The sequence below is a fragment of the Pongo pygmaeus genome, chromosome 2 (assembly GCF_028885625.2).
Source record: "Pongo pygmaeus isolate AG05252 chromosome 2, NHGRI_mPonPyg2-v2.0_pri, whole genome shotgun sequence".
NCBI lineage: Eukaryota > Metazoa > Chordata > Mammalia > Primates > Hominidae > Pongo > Pongo pygmaeus.
This window is the reverse complement of record NC_085930.1, coordinates 136,642,087-136,655,592: the sequence shown is the minus strand read 5'-3', so window position 1 is coordinate 136,655,592 and position 13,506 is coordinate 136,642,087. Positions and strand designations below refer to the sequence as shown.

General features: G+C 36.5%; 1 protein-coding gene across 50 annotated transcripts in view; it reads right to left on the bottom strand.

Annotated features, from left to right (window-relative positions):
• The window catches only part of TBC1D5 (TBC1 domain family member 5), a 599,895-nt gene that overhangs the window by 140,927 nt on the left and 445,462 nt on the right, over positions 1 to 13,506 (bottom strand). For 43 of the 50 annotated variants that reach the window (XM_054482838.2, XM_054482837.2, XM_063662139.1 and 40 more), the window contains one exon: positions 11,719 to 11,861. In XM_054482838.2, the coding sequence (XP_054338813.1) occupies positions 11,719 to 11,861 (143 nt within the window). The remainder of the gene's footprint in view (positions 1 to 11,718; positions 11,862 to 13,506) is intronic. The other 7 variants (XM_063662157.1, XM_063662158.1, XM_063662162.1 and 4 more) reach the window with 1 other exon arrangement.

The window sequence follows — 13,506 nt, the reverse complement described above, 5'->3', positions numbered from 1 at the left end:
GTTTTTCTCATAGTTAATTGTACTTGACTGAAAACAAAGCCAATGTGTAATGAAAGTGCCTTGCCAGACACCTGGCATAGAGAAAGCATTCAATAAATGTAATGCTCTCTGAAAAAAATATTTGTTGAGAGCCTACTACATGCAGGAAAAAACACATAATTACTGCCTGCAGCATCTTCACCTTTATTTAAAGGCCCTTACTATTTTGACTTTCCTAAGTACAAATGGCAAGAAACAAAACGTGATTGCCAATGGACCAGAAAACAAGTGGTCAGGGGGAGGCTGGGGTATAAAACATAAATAGAAACAACAAAATTTTACTCTCTTCAGTTTTGGAGAAAGCCAAAAATAAAACACAGTCATATCCTCCACAAAAAGTGGTTTAAGTCTAGTGTTTAAAACCCTTGTAAGATTTTGTCCTTCTGGGTTTTCTTCCTCAGTTGGCTTTGTGACAATTGCCTCTCTGAGCACCATTCAATCACTACAACAACCATCCTTGAAACCTAAGACCAACACATACTCTTATGTAAACACTTGGATACTCTTTGGTAAGTCCTTATTATTCTAGCAGATTTTGTGCAGAATAATATGAGACTTTTAATTTCACTTTTAGGAAAGAGGACAATCTCAAATTCAGAGTAGTTCACTGTTTGGGCTTGGAAAAAGATTTAAACAATTGTTACTTTTCCCACTTAATACACTTTAAACAGAATCTCATTTAATAAGAGATCAAGCAATAACATAAGAGGTCTTTACTCAGTAATTTCTATGTTTAAATATATAGTGCTGCCAACTGGAAGGCAGTAAGTAAGCAAGTATATAAGTGCAGAATTGCCAGTGGCTGGTGTGTGAGCAAAGATCACTGTATTAGAAAAGTCAGAATGACGGCATGTTAGCTCCAGGAATGCCGTTTGTACTATGAACTTTGAAGGATATCAATTAAGTGCACAGGCTTCTGTTTTCTCCACCTTCTCTATTTCCTTATCGACTGAGGAAATAAAATGAGATGATACAGTGTAAAAACAATTTTCTTGGCCAGGCGTGGTGGCTCACGCCTGTAATCCCAGCACTTTGGAAGGCCGAGGTGGGTGGATCATGAGGTCAGGAGATCGAGACCATCCTGGCTAACACGGTAAAATCCTGTCTCTACTAAAAATACAAAAAAAGAGCTGGGCATGGTGGTGGGTGCCTGTAATCCCAGCTACTTGGGAGGCTGAGGCAGGAGAATCACTTGAACCCGGGAAGTTGAGGTTGCAGTGAGCCCAGATCGCACCACTGCACTCCAGCCCGGGTGGAGCGAGACTCTTAAAAAAAAAAAAAAAAAAAAAAAAATTTCTTTTTTTGGAGACACATCTCATTCTTGTCAACCCAGGCTATAGTCCAGTAGCATGATCACAACTCAATGAAGTCTTGACCTCCTGGGCTTACGTGATCCTCCCACCTCAGCCTCCCTAGTGGCTGGGACTATAGGCATGTGCCATCATGCCTGGCTAATTCTTTTTTTTTTTTTTTTTTTAATTGAGACAGGGGTCCCACTACGTTGCCCAGGCTGGTCTTGAACTCCTGGGCTCCAGTGATCCTGCTACCTTGGCCTCCCAAAGTGCTGGGATTACAGGCATGATGGGCCACTACACCTGGCCAAAACAAAGTCTTTTAATGCAAACTGTGAACACTATTGTAGTAATGAAAGGTAAGTACTCAGAATCAAAGCCCAAGTTCTACCTCTGCATCTGTAAAATGTCATGGAAATGAAGCCTGAAAAAATTGGTGGAGATTAAGATTTAGAAAATAATCAGTAAGCCTGATTCATACATTTGACTCTCTTAATTTTAAATTGAAATGAAGGAAAACCATAGGTTGGGAATTAGTTATATCTGAAAATAGACATACATACACCTTATTTCACTGTGTTTTGTGATTTTTAGTGCCTTAATCAGAAATATACATTGTCAGTAAAAACGGCTGAAGTACACAAGGTATTTAAGAAGTGCTGACAATATCTTTTTTGTGTGTTGGACTGTATTCATTCATTTAATATTTTTATTAAATACCTGTTTTATTTAAAATGCTGAGTTAAGTTCTAAAGACATGAAAAGAATTTTTAAAATCTCAACTTTCTCTCACATTCCAGTGGAAGAGAAACATAAAATTAACTGCAACCCAGGGTAGGGCTGATAATAATGATACATACTAAGGGCTGTGATAATTGCTAAAATGGAAGACTTTAGGGTCAGTGAGGTATTGGCCAACAATATGTGGAAGCAAACAAAGGCAGATACTGAGTGGCTCCTATGGCAGGGGAGCTTAGGAGAAATGGGATGTATGGAAGGAGAAAAGTGGGTGGAGGTCTTACTTGTATATGAGGGAGTCATCAAGATGTCCTTCAGTAGGTGAATTAATAAACAATCTGTATTGTATCTAGGAAATGGAATATTAGTCAGCATTAAAAATAAATGTGCCATCAAGCCATGAAAAGACTCAAGAGGAAACTTAACTGCATACTGCTAAGGAAAAAAAGCCAATCTGAAAAGGATACAGACTTCATTCATCTGACTATATGACATTGTGACAGTAAAAAGATCAGTGGTTTCCAGGAATTAGAGGGAGACAGGGGATGAATAGGCAGAACACAGAGGATTTTTAGGATGTGTTCTGAGACCCCCCAGTGGATACCTGAAACCTCAAATAGTATTCAGCCCTATATGTACTATGCTTTTTCCTATACATACATACCTATGATAAAAGTTTAATTTATAAGTTAGGCAATTTATAAATTATGGTAAAAGATTAGCAACAATATCTAATAATAAAATAGAACAATTATAACAATATGCCAGCATCGCTACTCTTGAGCTTTAGGGCTTTAAGTAAAACAAGGGTTACTTGAATACAAGCACTGTGATACCAACAACAGTTGCTTTGATAATCAAGATTTCTATTAAGTGACTAATGGGCAGGCAGCTTATGCAGTGTGGATATGCTGGACAAGGGAAGATTCATGTCCAGGGCAGAACAGAGTGGGATGGCTACAGATTTCATCATGCTAGTCAGAATGGGATACAATTTAAAACTTAGGAGTTTTTTTTTATTTTTGGAATTTTCCATTTAAGATTTTTGATCAGATAACTGAAATTGTGGAAACTTAAACTGCAGATAAGGAGGGACTGCTGTATGTATGATACTATAATGATGGATACCTGTCATTATACATTGGTCCAAACACACAAGACTGAACCCTAATGTAAAAGTATGAACTTTGGGCAATAATGCTGTATCAATGCAGGTTTATCAACTGTAAAAAATGTGTCATTCTGGCTGGGTGTGGTGGCTCACACCTGTAATCCCAGCACTTTGAGAGGCCGAGATGGGCGGATCACAAGGTCAGGAGATGGAGACCATCCTGTCTAACACGGTGAAACCCCGTCTCTACTAAAAATACAAAAAATTAGCTGGACGTGGTGGCGGGCGCCTATAGTCCCAGCTATTCAGGAGGCTGCGGCAGGAGAATGGCGTGAACCCGGGAGGCGGAGCTTGCAGTGAGCCAAGATTGTGCCACTGCACTCCAGCCTGGGCGACAGAGCAAGACTCCGTCTCAAAAAAGAAAAAAAAAAAGTATCATTCTGATGTCGGATGGTGATAGTGGGGGAGAATATGGGTATCTGGGGGAGTGGGTATATGCAAACTGTATTTTCCACTTAGTTTTGTGCTGAACCTAGAACCTTTCTTAAAATCCAATTCAATAATTCAATTTTTTTTAAAAAGGAAACATTAAAAAAGAAACCCAAAATAACAGACAATGTGCTACTATGGTATATCAGCCTTTCTTAGTGAAACTTGAGGAGACTGTTAAACTAAGATATAAAATAGTATAAACGGTGTTTGTAACAGAGTACATTAATATAAATATCTGATATAATCATAAAAACAACTGACACCATTTTATGTCTCAGAAGGAAGAGAGCTAGTAGTCAGGAAGTGCTTAAACACTCCTTCAAAAATAAGACTATCAATTTGTGCTTTGATAAAACTTTGTGACATTACCATGAGATTTAAAATTTGTAATCACTGTTAAGCAATGCTTTTCCAGAAAAGACAAATAAATACAATTCGTAGTTGAAATAAATGCATTTTGACATCAATATGACATTGAACATGCTGTTAACTAGAAAATAGAGAAATAGAAATTCTGGGTTAGGACAGAGGGAAACACTGGCAGACAAACAGACAGTGGCTGAAGAATAAGTAGAGATCTAAAATGAAATCAAAAGGAATAATATTTGAAATCACAAAGAGGCCATGACTGCCATGCCATGCCAGGCCAGGAAATGGCTAAAGAAATCCCTATCAAAAACAGAGGAAAATTATAGTAGAGTATTGTAACATGCTTACGCTGGCTGAAAAAACAAGGCAGGGAGTGGGTAGAAGTGCCAAGAAGGAAACTTTTCCATTTATGGTGTTCAAAGAGAAAGTACATTTAAAAAGGCAATAAATATTTGAGAAATACTTTCTTTTTAAGAAAATCTAGGCCCGGCGTGGTGGCTCATGCCTGTAATCCCAGCACTTTGGGAGGCTGAGGTGAGCAGATCACCTGAAGTCAGGAGTTCGAGACAAGCCTAGCCAACATGGTGAAACCCTGTCTCTACTAAACATACAAAAATTAGCTGGGTGTGGTGGCATGCTCCTGTAATCCAGCTACTTGGGAGGCTGAGGCAGGAGAATCACTTGAACCCGGGAGGTGGAAGTTGCAGTGAGCCAAGATGGCACCATTGCACTCAGTCTGTGTAACAAGAGTAACACTCCGTCTCAGAAAAAAAAAAAAAAAAAGGAAAATCTATAAATAGATTTATAGTGTTTTAGCTATTAATGCAATTTACAAGACAAATAAAAGGTATGTTATGTTTAAAATAGAGACAATGTTTTTTATAGTGTTTTAGCTATTAATGCAATTTACAAGACAAATAAAAGGTATGTTATGTTTAAAATAGAGACCATGTTTTTTGATACTAGTCAAAAACAAAATAAATAAAATGAATAAAAAACAGATGTGAAAATTTCAGCTACTTAGTTTTAAAAGTAGGCCATGCTTTCTTTGACGAAGCTATGCTGAAAGTATATTTTCAAAGAATCATTATTTATTTGTGTTGTTCTAAGAATGAGACTAGCACTTGTCTTCTTAGTAATCACAGCACACAAATCCACCCCTCCAAGGTCTCTATGGTACCTTTTGGCCTGGCATTACCCCAAGTACTATATTAACTGAGCACATGAAGAGCTTCAGATGCTTTTAGCGATAGGAAAGAATTGTAATGTGGTTCTGGTACCAAGGAAGCTCACTATCTAGTTGAGGAGCTAGGACCAACACCCACAATAACTATGGAAAAGTGTAAAATAGAGTATGACTAATGTAGCACTTAGTTAGTGGTATTGATTATGGTCTTATAGGATTGCAAAGTGTGAAATCAATGAGAGCTAGAATAATAGGAAAAGATTTGGGAAAAAGGCTACCTCACCCTAGGCCTGAAAATAGGAGTAAGATTTAAGTAAGTGGAGCCAGGGGAAGCAAGGAATCACAAGAGTGACTTACAATATGAAATAAGTCAGTTAAAAAATAGTGTGGTGGGGGTATGGCCATTCATAAACTATTACAGGAGTAATGGTTCATGATTACTCTCACATTATTTCCTTATTGCTCAATGTTTCTTTCTGTATATAATTTTAATCCATATAATTCAGCAAAGTAACAAACACTGGGTGGCTTAAAATAACAGAAATTTACTGTTTGACAATTCTGAATCCTAGAAGTCCAAAATCAAAGTTTTGGTAGGACCATGTTCCCTCTGAAACTTGTAGGGGAGAATTCTCCTTGCCTCTCCTGCTTCTGGTGTTAGCAGCATGTTTCTTCTGAAGAGGAAAAATTTGTTTCCTATTTCTCTCCTAGCTTCTGGTAATGGCTGAAAATCCTTGTCATTCCTTGCCTTGTAGATAATATCACTCCAACCTCTGCTTCTGGCTGTCTTCACATGGCTTTATTCTCCCTGTGTACCTTCACATTGTCTTCCCTCTGTGCATGTCTGTTGCCAAATTTCCTTCTTCTTATGAGGACACCAGTCATATTGGATTAGTATGACCTCATCTTAACTAATTACATTTGCAACAATCTATTCCCAAAGTAGGTCACATTCTCAGGTACTAGAAGTTAGGACTTCAATATATCTTTTGTTGTGGGGGGGATACAATTCAGCCCATAACAGGCCTTATTATCTGTGCCTACAAAATCAGAATTTTGGACTAGATGCAGTGAATCTTATCTATTTTTTTGGGCATGTATTCCTTTGAGAAACTGATGAAAACTATAGACATTTGACCCAGAGAAGGGCATACCTACACAATATTTTGCACACTATCAGGATGATCATAGACCCTTTGATCCCCATCCACTGAATCCCTAGGAGATACGCACCCCAAGGAAGGAATGTCATCACGGAAGGAAGGCTCTTTTAGTTTCCCTCAGATGAAACATCCTCTGAGCATCCTACAAATTTAGCTCCAAAAGAACATATGTAATGCTCAGAGCCTGGTACAGTGGTGTTCACTTAAGATTTATTGAATGAATGAGATTTAAACTACTAAGTGTAACTGAACATCCCCACTTTGGAAGCCCCAGCAAGACATTATGAGTCAGAATCCACCGGCATGAAATAAAAACTTGACACCAATGATTTATTTGGAAAGCTGGGGCTGGCAAATTGTCTACCTTCCTCTCAGTTCTTGACCATGGCCAAAAAGATAAGCTCATCTAATTAGTACTGACATTCCATGCAACTCTGTCTAATCTGGTTCTCTATCCCTTTTCTTTCTGCTGCTCCCCTCTATCTCAATCTTTTTCTCTAGGGAACAATGTCTTTCCCTCTAAGCCTCACCCTCCCAGAGTCACTGCTGACTCTGCAATCTCCAGATGTGAGGTGGAGGACCACCTTGCTCCTTGATTCTACTTCCAAACTATTGCTTCCTATCATTTCATAAAACTTCTTCCTTTGAAGTTCATGCCACGCCTCTACGCCTCTATCATGTCCCTGCATCACTGTCATCTATGTACCATATACTGGTAAACTCTGGTTGAATGGTTGACTCTGAATAATTGACTGGTTCAATAAAAGCTGTTTTCTTGGTCACTCTTTTTCATTTATTTGAGGCTATGGTGCCAGGCTCATTACATTTCTTTCTACGCCTTTTCCTATTAGTATCCTTGGTGAAGTGTCCATGGAGAACTAAAGAAAAACCCCAGTTTCCTCACAATCCCTTGGTCTTCAAGCGACTTAAATTCTCCTTCACGTACTTCAACCATACCAAGCAGATCTAGAACTGCTTTATGTCTGACCACGACTTTGTATGCATTTAGCTCTCTCATGCTCTACCTCACCCAATTCTTTGATACATTCAATTTTCCCTAATCTTTTCCTGGCTGTGCTTCCCTCTTTATACATCTTAAACCACTATTTTAAAATACACTCAACACCCTCTACCCTCCTATCTCCCTTTAGTCCTGCCTAATTCATTTGGAAGCCTGGATCACAATCTACTTCTTTTTTTTTTTTTTTTTGAGGCCTGGTACCGCTTCCCAGTGTTTGTCTCTGTAGGATCTTCAACAGCTACACATGGCTTTTCTTGGCTCTTAATCAGCTATCTTTATCACATCTCCAAGTCATTTCCCACAAACCACTAACCCTACTCTGCCTCACTCATAGTGGATAACCTTGTTTCCTCCTTTATCAGATATGGAATTCCTCCATTTTCTGTCTTCTCCACCTATGAACTAGATTACTTGTGAAAGCAGCCTAGTGCTTTCTTCCTGCATCAGCACCAGCTTTTCATTCCTGTTCCACAGCCAGTCTTCCACAGGACTCCAGACCCAGTTCTTTTCTATTGCCTCTGGGCCCTTATTTCCTCAGTTATTTTACTCAAAAAATATTTTTCTGGAGAGTTACTATGCCCTGGGCCCAATTCTAGATGCTGGTATATGAGAAGGAAACCAAGACAGACAAAATCCTGTCTCTCACTGGGTAATAGGGATTAGGGGTGGGGTGTGAAGAAGAGACAATAAACAAGTGAAAGCTTCAAAACAAAGAAGATATTTTCTCTTTTCATAGATCTTTTTTCTGTTTAGACGGGGTCTTGCTCTGTCACCCACACTCTGGAGTGCAGTGGCGCAACCACGGCTCACTGCAGCCTTGACCTCCTGGACTAAAATGATTCTCCCACCTCAGCCTCGTGAGTAGCTGGGACTACAGGCACAAGCCACTATACCCGGCCAAATTTTATTTTTTGTAGAGATGGGGTTTCACCACGTGTCCCAGACTGGTCTCAAACTCCTAGGCTCAAGCAATTCTCCTGCCCTGCCCTCCCAAAATGCTGGGATTACAGTTTCGAGCCACCATGCCTGGCTTTTTCATAGATCTAATTCATGGAACAGGGTGGGGAAAACTAGTGCTGATTCTTGAAGTAGGAACTCAGACTGGTTTGAGAAGTAAACCTCTCCATCAGTTCTGCCCTGCCTCCAATGTCTAAGGACAGCCATCCAATCTTCCTTGCCCCTGTACTGTCCTCTAGCTACATCGTTCTTCTTCCTTACTCAAAGATCCCTCTATATCTGCTATCTCCATATTCTTTGTTTTTATTTAGTTATCTTTTCAGTTGAAAAAGTAATGCATATATTAAAAACAAAAAAAAAAAACCAACAACAAAAAGCTGAAGAAAAGACTACTGTACTTCTTAACTGTCTATTCATTCTTCAACCCACCATAATCCAGCTTCTGCTCAACCAGTCCATTGAATCCACCCTGGCAAAGGTATCCGATCACTGTCCCTCCACAGTTCCCAAAGTGAGTGGACTTTTCTAGCCTTGTGTTACTGTTCCTGGGCACTCCTGACCTTTTTCTCTCTGCTTGGCTTAGACAGTTCTCTGGGGTTACAACACAAGCTAAGCTCTTCCTTGGCTTTTTTTCCTCTGGTGCCTCTGAAATGCTTATGTTAAACCCAGTTTCACCTTTGCCCATGTTCTCTTTCCATATGTACCCACCTTAGGTAATAGGACCAAATAATTTTTATGATCCTAATGTGATGTCTTCAAGAGTGAAAAAGGACAAATAATTACTATTCTGGGATAGCAGGTGTAAACCAAGACTATCCCAAACAAACTTTGATATATAGTCACCCTATTCTTTGGAGGTGGCATCTGTGGTGATGGTTTTAACAAACACCTGTCAATCATTTGCAAAATTAAATCTGTAGCCTTGATATTGACATTTAACTTTATTTTTCAAATCTTTAGGTTATAATTTCTTATAAATATCTCAAAACTCAGCAAAGTCAAAGCCCAGTTAATTATTAACATTCCTAAAACTTCTTAATCCTTGTATTTTCTATCCAAGTTATAAATATTTCCCAGTCACTCATACCTCCAAGCTGGAGATTCTTCTAGATTTCCCATTCTCCCTCTCCTATCATATTTAATCACTAAATCTTGCTACCTTTAGCTCTGAATAGTTCTCTGATCTACTGTTTTTCTCCTGAACTACCATCACAAGTGTTATCTGATGCCCTTGCTCTTGTCTCCTTCGACTTCATATTCCCCAATGCTGCTAAAGTGATCTACAAGTGATCACATTTCTACTTTGGACATTTCAATAGCTCCCTATCACTTACCATAGGAAGACTGTCATCATGACCCTCCTGTTTCTTTCTTTAGTCTCATAACCTGCAGCTAGTCTCTCTCTCCCTTTGTACTCTAATAATACCAAACAGCTTATAGAAACACACTAATATATACATCCCTAATAAGCTGCTTTTCACTTCCAGGCCTTTGTTCATGCTGTTCCTTCTGCCTTGTATGCAGATCCTCTTATTTGGCTTGCCAACACCTGCACAATTTTCTCTATTGACTCACAGCAGCCCAGAGGGGAGCTAGGTGCCTCTCCTTAAGTTTCCACACTACCTGTCCACATCCCAACTATAGTACCAAATATGTTCATTTGGAATCATTTATGTCAGTCTTCCCTACTAGTTGGTAAGCTTCTTGAGGACAGGAGCAGTGATCTGTAAATACCTGACAAATATTCATTCTATTTTTAGGAGATCTCATCCACTGTTATTAGACTTAAATAACAAAATTAAAATAAGTTGGGTCAAATGTTGAAATAAATAAATCACTTCATTACTTCTGTATTTTTCTACATTTTATAAAGTCATCAGTGAAAAGATGAAAAATGTGTAAGGACTTCAGCTGCCAAAAAATTTGCCATGTTTTATAAAATGATAAAAGTAGGTCTTAGGAGACAGGATGATTAAATTAAAAATACATAGTAATGTGCCAAAGTCAAAGAAGAGCAAATTGTAAACTGTTTACAATTACAGAAAATCATAATACTTTTCAGCAGTTGTTTGATTTGGCAAGTTTTGCGTAAATATTATCCAAAGCATTTTTTTTTCTGGAAGAAGTTTCTCATTCCTTTTATTATTATTTATATTAAAAAATACAACTTAGAGGTTAGTATTGAATATCATAAAATCCAGTATCCATCAAATCTACTCAAATATCTTTCTCTATTTTCCTGATGTTTCCTCTTACGACTTCCATGTTCTTAAATGATTAGATCTGGCTCAGAAGGAAGAAACTTTCACTTTGAGAAAACCTAAACTATTTGACCTTCGAGGCACAGAACAAAATCTACATTTTTTGGATAAAATGTGGTACTCCTGTCACTTATTTAAGTAATTTTGGGAAATTAAAAAAGTATAATCTAAAATTTTGAAGAAAATTAGTGTTACTAGAGGCATAACAAGAGCATCTGGCACAACTGGTATTCAATGAACAAATAAAGAGAACCACATAACAATTTAACAGTCGCAATTATAAATGATTCTAAAAAGTGTATGTTCTTCTGACAAAATCTTACTTTATGTTAGCTACCTATTTCCTAATTCAATCACATAATTTTGTGCACTTTTTCCTAATTATATTTTGGCTAACAAGTTTTATTGTGTGAACTTTTGATTACTTCTCTAAGACGGAAAACAATTTGAAGTATTTTGAAATTTAAAATACACATCGATATTTTCTTCAAGCTAAGGACTGTCAAGACTATTCGAAAGGGCTAGACACTGGCTTTCTGGCTATTACAGACACCATAACATACATCTGAGGAGATGGGAACACGTCTACCATTCAGCACTGTATTGAGAAATATATTTTTCTAAAATATAACTGGAAGAAAGTTAAAATACCTTTAAATGTATTTGTTTTTATTAGCAAGGTGTTGATATTATAAAAATAATTCCAATCTCCTGATAAACATCCTTGAATATTCCCTACCTGTCAGAAGGTGGAGCTCTAAACATATCTCAAATACTTGCCTTTATATATGCATTTCACAACTGTGTGTAATAAGGAGATTAAAGCAGGAGTAAAGTCTTTAGAAAAATGGTTCTGAAGAATATTCTAATTCTCTCAGGATAAAATAACTCACATCTCCCAAAGTGTACACAGTTAACCAACAAAAGGGATGTTTAGTATATTCCTTTAAAATTTCAGTATATTACCCTCCTATAAAAATTGAGGTACATGTAAATCAAATAATAAAGCACAAAGTCTATTTAAAAGGCAAAACATTTTTGAAAATCAGGAGTACCTAGTCAAATGTAGGAAAGGTCATTAATACTTACAAGCATCTCGGATGTAAAGTAACATGGCTACGAAGATATAATCTACTAAACCCAGGCTGAGGCCATCTGCAAACAAGGCATCCCAGACCACCAGAAGGTCCTGCAGGGGGAACTCTCGTCCAAACAGCAGCCGCACCCACCTTCTGGAAAGAAACAAAACAAAAGTTCAGAAGATAGTACTTTTGAGAATAAAGAGTGATCATTTTCTCAAGTAACTGTGAAAAACTATTAACTGAACACAGTGAGCAAATATTATATATCAAAAATATAATATAGTAAAATCTAAATTTCAAGCTTTCAAATGAATTTTATAATTGTATAACTAGGCCATAATCATTAAATACTATTATATACACAAGTATTATACATATATATGAAAAAAGTCAAAATCTTTCATATTTAACAGAAAGCACAAATTCCCAAAAGGTGAAGAAAAAATGAATGTTTAGTAGTCTGGTAGTTGCTTTCATAGGTAAGGTTGTAAGTTAAAAATAAAATTTTCCAAAATTTCATGATCTCTACTGATTTTCTGTTGTTGTTAATTGCCCTTCTGCAAATGTTTATATGACAAATCCGACAGAAACTTACAAAACTGCATTCTCACATCTCACTTCTATTTAAAATAATTCATTTTAAAATTAAATGTGGGAAAAGGCCAGTATATAACCATTTTTTTGGTCAAGCATAGACAGTTATTTTAAATGAAGGATATAGTCATACTTATTTTTTTTTTTAGCTTTGCAACAGATATACCTGATCAGTAAGGCTACCTTTCGAGGAGTGCTTTTCAAACTTACTTCTATTATCTAGAAAATGAGTATCTATGCCACAGAGTAAACATAAGCAGCTAATGTGAATACTAAGCAACATCTATATACAATTGTACATAATAAATAGTGACACTTTAGACTTTCAATAAATGTTAAACTATTTATATCTAATTCTTACAAGAAAAAAATTTGGTTTGATGTTTTTATTCATTTACCTCTAATTTTACATGACATGGCTACAATTTCCTTACATAAGTCTTTTTCTAAGGACTTCGGCTAGAATTCTATGTGATTCTAGCAAATAGCAAAGAATTAAAGATTCCAAATTTCTAGCACCATCAAATAGTATAGAATAAATCCTTTAAAAATTAGTTAAGAGATGTTAATTCTATGTAAATTTGAAACCAAATATAACCATTTGTGGGGTTAAAGCAAGGCAAAAAAAATTCAAATATTTTCCTCAGAGAGCAATATATTTAAGGAGAAAGCAAAGATGTGAAAAAATACTGTATACTCACAAATATGTATCATAGTTTATTAGGAACCATGTGATTGAACACTTAAGGTTTTTATTCACATTCTCATATTAATCAATAGAATAATTAGATTATATTTTCAACTACATCAATTACTCATTTTCAGTATAAAACATTTAAATGCCCAAGTAATATTTATCTTTTTAAAAATGTTACAGTATCTTTTATAATTTTCCATTTTAAAATATTTAAAATGTTTTAAATGTTCAATTTTAAAAAATGTTACAATGTCTTTCATAATTTTTATCTTTTATAATTTTCAATTTTTACTCCACTACTATTAATAAAACGAGGGGTGATTAACACAATTTTTTTTTGTCTAATATGGCTGTGTTTACATGGCTTAGGAAAAAAAACACTTCTCCACACATTTCTAATTCTTTCAAATTACAAATGCTAATATCTACTATTCCAAGAAGTACAAAAACATCTCTAAATTAAATAGGCTGCTATTCTTAATTACAAAGAATTAACTGATCTTG